The sequence below is a fragment of the Phyllobates terribilis genome, unplaced genomic scaffold, assembly GCF_046119375.1.
Source record: "Phyllobates terribilis strain yellow unplaced genomic scaffold, ASM4611937v1 Scaffold_5__5_contigs__length_657084704, whole genome shotgun sequence".
Classification (NCBI taxonomy): domain Eukaryota; kingdom Metazoa; phylum Chordata; class Amphibia; order Anura; family Dendrobatidae; genus Phyllobates; species Phyllobates terribilis.
The window spans coordinates 27,852,129-27,865,797 of NW_027362765.1; the positions used below are offsets into that span (position 1 = coordinate 27,852,129).

The 13,669-nt window shown below is 43.4% G+C and overlaps 1 protein-coding gene across 1 annotated transcript in view; it reads left to right on the forward strand.

Moving 5' to 3' along the window:
• Positions 1 to 13,669, forward strand: part of LOC141271815 (uncharacterized) — a 105,017-nt gene that overhangs the window by 74,686 nt on the left and 16,662 nt on the right. Inside the window, exons 9-13 of the mRNA XM_073681989.1 lie at positions 1,067 to 1,171; positions 1,298 to 1,477; positions 1,562 to 1,685; positions 1,960 to 2,051; positions 2,237 to 2,327. Coding sequence (XP_073538090.1) covers positions 1,067 to 1,171; positions 1,298 to 1,477; positions 1,562 to 1,685; positions 1,960 to 2,051; positions 2,237 to 2,327 — 592 coding nt within the window. The remainder of the gene's footprint in view (positions 1 to 1,066; positions 1,172 to 1,297; positions 1,478 to 1,561; positions 1,686 to 1,959; positions 2,052 to 2,236; positions 2,328 to 13,669) is intronic.

The following is a 13,669-nucleotide window of genomic DNA, read 5'->3' on the forward strand; positions in this document are numbered from 1 at the left end:
TAACTGCCATTAGGTACCGAGATGAGATCCTCAGACCCCTTGTGGGACCATATGCTGGTGTGGTTTTTCCCTGGGTTCCTCCTAATGCACGACAATGCCAGACCTCATGTGGCTGGAGTGTGTCAGCAGTTCCTGCAAGATGAAGGCATTGAAGCTATGGACTGGCTCGCCCGTTCCCCAGACCTTAATCCAATTGAGCACATCTGGGACATCATGTCTCGCTCCATCCACCAATGTCACGTTGCACCACAGACTGTCCAGGAGTTGGCAGATACTTTAGTCCAGGTCTGGGAGGAGATCCCATAGGAGACCATCCGCAACCTCATCAGGAGCATGCCCAGGCGTTGTAGGAAGGTCATACAGGCATGTGGAGGCCACACACAATACTGAGCCTCATTTTGACTTGTTTTAAGGACATTACATCAAAGTTGGATCAGCCTGTAGTGTGTTTTTCCACTTTAATTTTGGGGGTGACTCCAAATCCAGGCCTCCATTGGTTAATAAATGTGATTTCCATTGATGATTTTTGTGTGATTTTGTTGTCAGCACATTCAACTTTGTACAGAACAAAGTATTCATGAGAATATTTCATTTATTCAGATCTAGGATGTGTTATTTGAGTGTTCCCTTTAGTTTTTTGAGCAGTGTATTAGTAGATGTCAGGAAAAAACTAAATGTAGTAGAATAGTAACGATAGTAACACGTTAATGATTCCACACTACTCCTGTGCCACCACTGCTTGAGACCTCCACCAGTTTCTGTATTCCCTGGTCAGTCCCAACAAACTTGAGATACCTATGGCTAATTATTTGTTGAAGCAATAGCCATCACAGCCAGTGATTGGGAGAATGGAGGAGATGACTTGGTCAGCAATTCAACTGATGTTCCACTCCGTGCGTGATGAGAGAATATAAAATCTACAAATTTTATCTCCTCATATGTTCCTCTTACAATTACAGAAGATATTATTACATGGAATTCTTTATGATGTTACATTGGCCTGATCTTCTTCACATTCAGGTCACTATAATACCGGATCTTCTAAGTGGAGTTCTTCTATATCTAGTCAATTTTTCGGATTTTCCCATCAGCGATGGATATGGAAAAGAACAAAATGGCGGAGAGGCTATTACAACTCACCCTAGAGATCCTCTTCCGGCTTACTGGAGAGGTGAGAGATTCTGATGTTACATTACATCATTCTTATCTATGGGAATAACAGATGGACAGAACTGGAGAGGTGAGGACTCTGGAAATGTCTGTAGTGAGATTTATTAATGTGTCTCTCCATAACCAGGATTACACAGTAGTGAAGAAGACCTCTAGTGAGCACTGTCAGGACCCTGTGTTTGAGGGATGGGCAAGAACCCTGAGCCCAATCACAGGGCCTCCACCTCACCCCCTGATACATGAGGACATCAATGAACAGAAGATCCTAGAACTCATCTACAAGATGATTGAGCTGCTGACTGGAGAGGTGACTCTGCTGGGAATGCTGAGACATTATACAGTAATGCTATGAAATGAATGGAGAGAATCATGGTTTCATTGTATGTGTCAGGTTCCTATAAGATGTCAGGATGTCGCCATCTATTTCTCCATGGAGGAGTGGGAGTATTTAGAAGAACACAAAGATCTGTACAAGGACGTCATGATGGAGGTTCCCCAGCCCTTCCCATCACCAGGTAATAGACAGGACTAGTGATGAGCGAGCGTGCTCGTTTGACAGGCTATCCCTGCATGTGTCACAGCTGTCTAACAGGTGTGACCCATGCAGCCGCAGCGGCTGTTAATGAAATGCCGAGCACGCCGAAACAACTTGGCGGGTACCCAAGCATGCTCGTTTAAAGGGTTAAACAAGCACGTTCGCTCATCACTAGACATGACTAAATACACACGGCCTATAATTATCTCTATATAAAAATGAATTAATTCCCTGTGTGTTTTCTCCAATTCTAGGGAGTAAGAGGACAACACCAGAGGGATATCCCCAGTCTCTTCTCCCACAGGACTGTAAACAAGAAAATCCCAATGTTCCTCAGGATCATCAGGTAGATGGAGAGAAGGTGTCATGAGATCTCCCCTATGATGTGTAGACGGCTGTGAAGTTCTTGTGCCCAGTCTTGTATTATATGTTTTATACTTGTGTAATGAGAACGGTGGAGATGGCAGGATTAGAGCTGATCATAGATGTGACTTCTCCATCTGTCTGTGACTTTTACAATATTTGTTTCAGGGTAAAGATCTGACCCATATCGATACTACAGAGACATATGTGAGGGATGATGAGCGGTGTAAAGAGGAGATTCCTACATATGATTACCCAGGTGAGTAATAACCACTAAATGCAGAGAAGTTACAGATTATTCTCATTCATCAGCTTTCTCTGCTTTATCAGTAGTATAGTCTGAACATATCACAATCATATGATCACCATTCTGCTGTTAGACCCCTACATGTTTCTCCACCCAATACTTTTCAAATTACTATGGGTATTGAAAGCCCTTCTATAGCGCTTACAATCTGGAGGATCCACCAACCTCCTGGAATCAGAAAATGCTGATCCTTACCTGCCCAGATCTGTAAACTACAAAGCCAAATGACAGCATAAGTAGAATGTGCTGACAAGTTAGGAAATTATTTGAAGTAAAATACTATGATGGGCCTCTAAGAGAAAGCAGAGGGCAATGATGCTGTTACCTTTGTAGAATCCTGATATCTTATTGGATGAATCTACTTTCTCTTCTGTGCTGCTGAATGTGCTCATATGGTCCCTACAAGACCAGGTCCAGTCTTTGTGGCTAAACTTCGCTTTTATGACCAACAACATGAAACGTGCAGTGAGGGCCAAGTGTGGATTTCTGTACAATAACAGCAGAGTTTCCCTTTATCCTGAATTATCAATTTCTTTTAAAACCGATTAACTTCAAAGAGGATTGTGATAAAGTATACAAAAAAACATTACACCTGTGCCATGATATATCTCTAAGCTGTGAGTGGCTGATGGGTGCAATATACATTTATTCACACCTGCAGGAGATGTGTTCGCATGGCTCAAGCCCTGGTTTCATGACATCACTCCATGTCAGATCCGGGCAAAGTGCGGGCCGCATCCGGCACTCTGGCTGTTCCAGTCCGCCAAGCGGTCCAAGACAGCTGAGGGGCTGGAAAAAAGTGGGCCATGGGCCGCACCGTGCCCGCATGCTCGCTGTCTCCTCTAAGTCTGTCTCCATCCGTGCTGATTGCATTGGTGGAGGAGGGCCCTGAGGAGGCTGTATGGGGCTCTCATGCTGGACATGGGTAGGCCGTGTGGGGCTCTCATGCTGGACATGGGTAGGCCGTGTGGGGCTCTCATGCTGGACATGGGGGAGGCCGTGTGGGGCTCTCATGCTGGACATGGGGGAGGCCGTGTGGGGCTCTCATGCTGGACATGGGGGAGGCCGTGTGGGGCTCTCATGCTGGACATGGGGGAGGCCGTGTGGGGCTCTCATGCTGGACATGGGGAGGCCGTGTGGGGCTCTCATGCTGGACATGGGAAGGCTGTGTGGAGCTCTCATGCTGGTCATGGGGAGGCTGTGTGGAGCTCTCATGCTGGACATGGGGAGGCTGTGCGGGGCTCTCATGCCAGACATGGGTAGGCCATGTGGGGCTCTCATGCTGGACATGGGGGAGGCCGTGTGGGGCTCTCATGCTGGACATGGGTAGGCTGTGTGGGGCTCTCATGCTGGACATGGGGGAGGCCGTGTGGGGCTCTCATGCTGGACATGAGGAGGCCGTGTGGGGCTCTCATGCTGGACATGGGAAGGCTGTGTGGAGCTCTCATGCTGGACATGGGGAGGCTGTGCGGGGCTCTCATGCTGGACATGGGGAGGCTGTGCGGGGCTCTCATGCTGGACATGGGGAGGCTGTGCGGGGCTCTCATGCTGGACATGGGGAGGCTGTGTGGGGCTCTCATGCTGGACATGGGAAGGCTGTGTGGGGCTCTCATGCTGGACATGGGAGGCTGTATGGGAGCTGTTACGGTATATAAGAGGCTGTGGGGGGGCTCATACGATTTATAAGGGGCTGTGGGAGGTGATTATACGATATATATAAGGGGCTGTGGGTGGGCTCATATGATATATAGAAGGGACTGTATTCGAGTTCAAACACTATATAAGGAGATGTCAGCATACTTGATTCTACATACATAGTAACATAGTTTTAAGGTTGAAGGAAGACTAAGTCCATCTAGTTCAACCCATAGCCTAACTTGTTGATCGAGAGGAAGGCAAAAAAAAAACATGTGGCAAACACTAAGCTCCACATTGGGGAAAAAAATTCCTTCCCGACTCCATACGACAATAAGACTAGTTCCCTGGATCAACGCCCTATCAAGGAATCTAGTATTTATAACCTGTAATATTATACTTTTCAAGAAAGGCATCCATGCCCTTCTTAAATTTTAATAGTGAATCACTCATTACAACATCATGCGGCAGAGAGTTTCATAGTCTCACTGCTCTTACAGTAAAGAATCCCCGTCTGTGATTATGATTAAACCTTCTTTCCTCCAGACGTAGAAGATGCCCCCTTGTCCCCGTCTCAGGCCACAGAGTAAAAAGATCAGTAGAAAGGTCTTTGTACTGTCCCCTCATATACTTGTACATAGTAATAAGATCACCCCTAAGCCTTCTTTTTTCCACAGTAAATAACCCCAAGTGTAATAACCTGTCTTGGTATTGCAGATCCCCCCAGTCCTCTAATAACCTTGGTCGCTCTTCTCTGCACCCTCTCTAGTTCAGCTATGTCTTTCTTATACACCGGAGACCAGAACTGTACACAGTATTCTAAGTGTGGTCGCACTGATGACTTGTATAGAGGTAAAATGATGTTCTCCTCATGAGCATCTATGCCTCTTTTAATGCATCCTATTATTTTATTTGCCTTTGCAGCAGCATCCTGACACTGGCCACTAAACGTGAGCTTGTCGTCCACCAATACACCCAGGTCTTTTTCAGTTACAGTTTTTCCCAGTGTTTTACAATTAAGCATATAATTATACATTTTATTTCCTCTGCCCAAGTGCATTACCTTACATTTATCCCCATTAAAGCTCATTTGCCATTTATCAGCCTAAGCTTCTAGTTTACATAGATCCTCCTGTAATATAAAATTGTCCTCCTCTGTATTGATTACCCTGCAGAGTTTAGTGTCATCTGCAAATATTGAAATATTACTCTGTATGCCCACTACAAGGTCATTAATAAATATGTTAAAAAGAAGGGGGCCCGATACTGACCCCTGTGGTACCCCACTGTTAACGGAGACCCAGTCTGAGTGTTTTCCATTAATAACCACCCTTTGTTTCCTATCACTGAGCCAATTCTTAACCCACATACATATATTTTCCCCTATCCCCATTGTTCTCATTTTATGTATCAACCTTTTGTGTGGAACCGTATCAAAAGCTTTTGAAAAGTCAATATACACAACATCCACTGCATTTCCTTGGTCCAGTCCAGAACTTGCCTCCTCATAAAAACTGATCAGATTAGTTTGACAGGAACGGTCCCTCGTAAACCCATGTTGACATTGGGTCATGAGGTTATTCTTCTTCAGATACTCTATCATAGCATCTCTTAGGAAACCCTCCAGGATTTTACCCACAGTAGAGGTTAAGCTTACCGGCCTATAATTTCCAAGTTCAGTTTTTGTCCCCTTTTTGAATATTGGCACCACATTTGCTATACGCCAGTCCTGTGGTACAGACCCTGTTATTATGGAATCTTTAAAGATTAAAAATAATGGTCTATCTATGACATTACTTAATTCCTGCAGTACTCACGGGTGTATCCCATCCGGGCCCGGGGATTTGTCAACTTTAGTGATTTTTAGACGCCGCCGTACTTCCTGCTGGGTTAAGCAAGTGACATTTACTGGAGAATTTTTGTTATCACTAATCATGTTTTCTGTCATGCGATTTTCTTGTGTAAATACTGTTGAAAAAAAATCATTTAGCATATTGGCTTTTTCCTCATCCTCATCCACCATTTCACCCAGACTATTTTTAAGGGGGCCAACACTATCATTTTTTAGTTTTTTACTATTTATGTAGTTAAAGAATATTTTGAGGTTATTTTTACTTTCTCTGGCAATGATTCTCTCTGCCTCAATCTTTGCTGCCTTGATTTGTTTTTTACATAATTTATTTAATTTTCTATATTTATTTAATGCTTCATCGCTACCTACTAGCTTTAGTTCTCTAAATGCTTTCTTTTTGTCACTTATTGCGCCCCTTACAGCTTTATTTAGCCATAGTGGTTTCCGCCTATTTCTAGCATGTTTATTCCCAAGGGGTATATATTGTGTACAAGTCCTATTCAGGATGTTAATAAATGTCTCTCATTTGCTTTGTGTAGATTTAGGTCTCAGGATATCGTCCCAGTTTATTGCACTAAGATCATTTCTTAACCGTTGGAAATTTGCCTTCCTGAAGTTTAGTGTCCTTGTAACCCCTCTACTACGCATCTTATTAAAGGTTACATGAAAACGTATTATTTTGTGATCACTATTACCCAAGTGACCCCCAACTCGTATATTTGATATGCGGTCTGGCCTATTGGTTAATATTAGGTCTAGCAGTGCCCCCCTTCTTGTTGGGTCCTGAACCAGTTGCGAAAGGTAATTGTCTCTCATAGTAGTCAAAAACCTATTTCCTTTGCTTGAACTACATGTTTCTGTCCCCCAATGTATATCAGGGTAGTTGAAGCCTCCCATAATAATGACTTCTCCTTGAGTCGCTGCTTCATCTATTTGCTTTACGAGGATATTCTCAGCTACTTCCATTATTTTTGGAGACTTATAACAAACCCCTATCAGTAATTTATTATTTTTCCCCCTCCCCTTATCTCCACCCACAGGGACTCTACATTTTCATTAGATTCACATATATCCTCCCGCAAGACAGGTTTTAAGGATGATTTTACATATAAACACACCCCCCCCTCGCTTGTTTGTACGGTCATTTCTGAACAGACTATAGCCCTGTAAATTAACTGCCCAGTCATGGCTCTCGTCCAGCCACGTCTCAGATATCCCTAACATGTCATAATTATTTTCCAACAAAATTAATTCTAATTCCTCCATTTTGTTGGTGAGGCTTCTAGCATTAGTGTACATGCATTTTATGTATCTCTCTGTACCTGTATTCCTTCTTACTTTATTGACTGTTCTAACCCCACCCCCAATTTCTTTATTTGTGCCCAGGTCACTATCTGCACTATCTTCCCCACCTATAAAATGAATACCCCCCCATCCCTAGTTTAAACACTCCTCCAACCTTCTAGCCATTTTCTCCCCCAGCACAGCTGCACCCTCCCCATTAAGGTGCAGCCGGTCCCTAGCGTAGAGTCTGTAGCCAACTGAGAAGTCGGCCCAGTTCTCCAGGAACCCAAATCCCTCCTTCCTACACCAGTTCTTGAGCCACTTATTTATCTCCCTAATCTCCCGTTGCCTCTCTGGCGTGGCTCGTGGTACCGGTAGTATTTCAGAGAATACCACCTTGGAGGTCCTTGCTTTCAGCTTGCAGCCTAATTCCCTGAAATCATCTTTAAGGACCTTCCACCTACCTCTAACTTTGTCATTTGTGCCAATGTGCACCATGACCTCTGGATCCTCACCAGCCCCTCCCAGTAATCTGTCAACCCGATCAGCGATGTGCCGGACTCGAGCGCCAGGTAGGCAGCACACTGTTCGACGATCCCTGTCTTTGTGACAGATTGCCCTATCTGTTCCCCTAATAATTGAATCCCCCACAACCAGCACCTGCACCAGCACCTGCCTGGCCTGCCCTACTCTCCTTTTTCCCTCTTTACTGGAGCTGACACTCCTCCGGCTTTCAGGGGACATGCCTTGCTGCAGTAGTGCTACCCCTGTACCGTCACTCCCCTCATCTGCCAACTTTGCAAACTTATTGGGGTGTGCCAGATCAGGACTAGCCTCCCTGGCACTCTTCCCTCTACCACCCCTTCTAACTGTCACCCAACTAGCGACCTCACTGTCCTGCAGTTCCCGACTACCACCCTCCCCCACATCTACCCCAGTGAGCTGCTGCTCAGTGAGCAGCAGACTCCTTTCCATATTGTCAATGGATCTCAGTGTTGCCAGCTGCTCATTTAGATCCAGTATCTGGGCTTCCAAATGCACAGCGTGCACACATCTCGCGCAGCAGTAAGCAACCTCGACCGGCTGTTCAAGGATTGCATACATGTGGCAAGATGTACACTGGATAGCATTGTCAATAATGGAGCTCATTTTCTAATGGGGATTGCAATAGACAGAATGATAAGTAAAAAGAAAAGTAAAGAATTAATGAAATACAGTCAGTCCAAAGTCCTCCCTTCCAAACTCTCTGAATCCAAGTCACTGAAAAACAAGTCACACACTTACTTTCGTTCGCACTTACACTCCAGTCACACTCAGCTCATTCACACTCGCAAACTAAGAGATTTAAAGAGTTTTTTTTTTTTCCCCTTTTCCAGCAATGCACCCTTCACCTCAATGCACTTCCAAAGGACTGGATGCCCAACCAGCTGCCCCTTATAAACCCTTAATTATGACCCCTTAATTAAACCCTTGTGAGTAAAGCTACACCTCAGGATTTTAGTGCAATGTAGTTAACCCTTAAATACACAGGTAGTAAACTAAGAAACTAAAACTGTAGTGAGAAAATAGGTTTTAAAAAGCCCAATAAATCTAAACAGGTAGAAAAGCACTCAGCAGGTCACAAAGCAGCACTCACCGCAATTCACACAGGTATTTTCTGCAGGATTCCCAATACCTCTTCACTGAAAAACAAGCCACACACTTACTTTCGTTCGCACTTACGCTCCGGACACACGCGGCTCGTTCACACTCGCAAGCTAAGAGATTTAAAGAGTTTTTTTTTTTTTTTTCCTTTTCCAGCAATGCACCCTTCACCTCAATGCACTCAATGATACAATTAATATAATTATTAATAATATAATTATAATTAATATATTAATATTACTATTGTGTAGAATTAATTTCAGCCTATTGGTTCGGCCCTCCAAAACAGTCACAGTGTCTCATGTTGCCGCTCGGGAAAATTAATTGCCCACTCCTGCTCCATGTCAGTATTTCAATTATGTTTTCGATACTAATGAATTCAGATTACTGCACAATCGCTCCTGTAATGTGGAGCACTAATACCTTCTCTACTCTTCTGGTCAGAACTCATAGTAGCTCCAATGGTCCACCATAAATGAGTGCAACTCTGGTCTAGTGTTATATTTCTCCCGCAGAACATATGTTCTTTATGGGGATGTAACATGTTTTTTTATTCTGTCTCCTTTTTTAACGAGTTCATTCTGTATGATGTCTTTGATTGTGGTGGGATCGGCCTGACTCACTTATATTAATCTGAAACTCCTTGGTAGCTTTAACCCTTTCACGTCTTTTGACTTACCCTTATGTCATAATTGGGAATAGCTTCCCGACGTTTGACATACGGATACATCATGGCCATCGTGCACGGTACAGAAGCTGTGCCCGTTCGATCGCCGCCGTGAGCTTAGCTTATATGACAGCTGAGACCCGACTGTCACTGCCAGGGAAGTGTCCACACTGCTCCCGACTGTTTAACCCCCTGTATTCCATGATCAATATCAATCGCCGCATTTGTGATGCTAGGAGAGGAAGGGGTTTCTCTCTCCTGTCTGATCGGTGCCCCCACAATGTCATCGCAAGGGCCCTATCATTGCCATGATGACCTCTGGGTCAGAGACCTACTACAAGCCTGTTAGACCATGCCAGGAGTATGGTCTGAGAGGCTTCTGTCAGTGCAGTACTGACAGGTATAATGCCCTGCAATGAATTATACCAGAGATCAGAGTAATAAAAGTGAAAATCCCATAGAGGGTCTAAGTAAAAAAAATTATACCAATAAATAGGCATATTTATGTAAAAACAAAAAAAGTACACATATTTGGTATCGCCGCATCCGGAACGAACCATCCTATAAAACTGTCATGTTGGTTAACCCCTTCAGTAAACACTGTAAAAAAAAATAAAATAAAAAACATGGCAAAAAAAAATGCTTTTTCATCTTACTGACAAATAAATAGTAGAATAAAACGCAATCAAAAAAGATGAATGGAAATAAAAATAGTATTTTTTGAAAATGTCATCTTGTTCCGCAAAAAGCAAGCCACAATACAGCTCCGTCAAAGTTATAGCTCTCAGAGTACAGTGATGCAAAAACAATTCTTTTTTCTATAAAATAATTTTTATTTTTGTGTAAAAGCACCAAAACATAAAAAATGATATAAATGTGGTATTACTCTAATCATACTGGCCTGAAGAATAAAGCTGCCTTATCCATTTTACCACACTGTGAATAGCATAAAAAAAACACCCAAAACTATTCCTGAACTGCTGTTTTTTGTTCATTCTGGCTCCCGGAAAAATGGAATAGAAAGTGATCAAACAATACTATGTGCATAAAAAATTGTAGCAATGAAAACATCAACTTGTCCCAGAAAAAAAAAAGTGTCACATGACTGTCAGCAGAAATGTAGAAAAATTATAGCTCTCAAATTATGGCAATGCAATAATAACAGGCAAACCTAAAAACCCGATATTAATCTGGTATCACTGTCATCGCACCGACCTGAAGAATAAAGTTGTCTAATATCCCACGAGGAACAGCGTAAAAAATAAATAAAAACAATTCTTCACGTGCTCGTGATTTGTTCATTTTGCCTCCCAAAGATTGCAGTAAGGGTTGGCTCACATTTATCCTGCGCTCTACGCTGAGCTCTTACACCGGGGTTTTCGTGTAAATCTCTGAAATACGTGATTCAGATGCAACCCCCGGCGGAAGACTCCCTATAATGAGCAAGATGGAGGCCCTGTGGACACCGTCTGGCCTATGATTCGATGATGTTTCTTTTTAAGCGTCGCAAGAAGGTCACTGGTAACATGCTGGAGGGGTGGTTATTAGCTTCAGTGGTATGAACCTGGACTTTTACTCCAACATATTATGTGGTGAGAGAGGTTAATCGGCCATGACAGTGCCAGGTTTGTTGTGAGCAGCTAAAGAGTTTGGCAAGACGTTTGTTCGCCATATCTCCACTCACGGGTGTGGTCCAGCAGGTAAAAGTTTAACCTCTGACTGAGTCAAGGAGCTGAACCCTGTTTTCTGACCGGATGGACACCACAGTTATGCGGACAGTAATAAGTGCTGTTTTTTTATGAGACGAATAAGACTGAGTCCATTGATGTCTATTTTTGTTTTGGACTGGTTTATGAAGCATGTTTTTAATAAACCAGTTGAAGATTTAAATCAAAAAGCATTCCTCTGAGTACCTCATTAAGCAGATGAGTGGAGCTAGAAGTGCAGGAAAGATCCCCAGGAAGCAATTGTGACAGTTGTGGACCAACTACATGTCCTGTTTGAGGGCGACTATAAGGATAGAAGAGCAGTTGGACAAAATGAAGGGGCTGATCAAGCACATGGTCGAATTCCAGCAACTGCAGCAGCAGTGGCAGCAACAACAAGTGCTTACGCGGCAGATGGAACTCCTCACTAACCGCCCAACCTCCATTTCAGATGATGACCTCACACGTCTGACAGACATGTCCCGTGATGGTAAATGGTGTACTGGTGTCTGGATCCTTGGATACGGGGAACTTTGTAACCTTTTTTTTTTTTTTAAATCAAATATTTTTTTAATTTTTATAAAGATTTTCATACAGGTAAAAAAAGCAAAAGAACAACAACCAGACAAACATTGGAGAAACACAGTTCTCCACCCCCAATCTTAAATAGCATTAAACATGAGTTATTTATACAGCCTGGCTCTGCAAAACCAGCATAATTAGATGAACAAATATTTGAACATAGTAACAATAGTCAATCCAATTACATATAACTTGTGGAAGTACTAACAACATATTTATTAATTTTCAAAGAAGTTTAATTTGAGGAATCATATAAACGTAACTCAAAGCAAGCCGAGGCGAAATCTCCTCAGTTCCTTAGATGTCAAACCAGAGCCATCAATCCATAGACCTCATATCTTGTCAAATTTAGTGATAGCATCTCTTTTTAGGTATATGCCCTTTTCCAAATTTACTAGCCAGTTAACTTTATCAATAAATTCTGATATCATAGGCTCCTGATCTGCTATCCATTTTTGGGCTATCAATTTTCTTGCCCAATAGCCAGATCTTCAACATATCCCAGCACTTGATTAAGTCTGTTTAAACCCATGGAGCTCGAGGATACAAATCCCACCAGTTGGTATAGATTTGGAAGCCATGGAGTGTTCCATAATTAAGTACCGTATATTCCGGCGTATAAGACGACTTTTGAAGACTGAAAAATCTTCTGTCTAGTCTGGGGTCGTCTTATACGCCGGTAATGTTTTTGAACTTTCAGAAATTGACATGCGGGGATACTCTGGGGGTGTTAATAAGCTGCCGTGGCCGTATCCCTGCCATGTGGGAGTTAATATAAGGTGGAGGGAGTTAAAATACGGCGGCGGTAGGTCCAGACAGTGAGCGCTTCTGTGCTGAAACTGACACATCGCTGTGCTGTGTCTTCTCAGGCCTGGGACACAGCGCAGCGTATTCCCAGCAGCGGAGACAGACAGAACCTAGCGAACTTTTCTGACACATCGCAGTGTCTTCCCAGCTCCGGACACAGCGCAGGGCTTCTGTGCCGACAGCTTTCACTTGTCACAGAAGCCCTGCGCTGTGTCCGGACTTCACTTCCCAGTATTAATTACGGTATAATCATAATAGTGCGGGCTATAAGCTGACAGCCTTCACTAAGGCTGTATGCTGTCACAGGAGTAGCGCTGCTCCAATTGACAGCACAGTAACAGTAAAGGGTTAAGAGAGCCGCGGCCGCATCCCCAGCCCCTGCAGATATCAGCCCTCCACATAGCCCTCCACACAGCGCCGATATCAGCCCACCCTTGTATCCCTATTATTGTACCTCCTTTTCTGCATTTTAGATCTTGCTTCTGAGGATGCAGTGCTACTGTTTATGAGAGGCAGAGGGGAGGTACGGTATTAGGCTACAAGGGTGGGACAGAAAAGTCTTCCCTGATGTCATGGAGACAGGGAGGGCTAGGCAGACCAATGAGAGCAGGTTTTGTATACAACAACCAGCCATTGGCTGGAACATTATTTGCCATGATTGGCTGGTTGTTGTATACTGTATTCCACATGCAATACAGCACTAGTACTGTACCTGTCTTTAAGTAAAGCACAATACAGTATAAAATGTCCAACTGTGAAAACCCTGCCATGGCTTCATCATCAAGAAGAAAGAAATATGATGCCAGTTTCAAACTTAAAGTTGTAAACTTTGCCATGGAACATAACAACTGTGCTGCTGCAAGACAATATGGTGTAACAGAAAAGATGGTTCGGGACTGGAAAGCAAATGAAAAAATATTAAAGAGTATGCCAAGGGGGAAGTGTGCATTAAGAAAAGGCACCCCACATTGGCCAGAACTAGAAAAACATGTAGCAGATATGGTCACTGAACATCGCCAAAATGGTTACGTAGTGGCACTTAAGTGGGCAAAATCAAACCCAGATCATATCAACAATTTTAGGGCCACTGCATCCTGGTGTACTAGATTTATGGCAA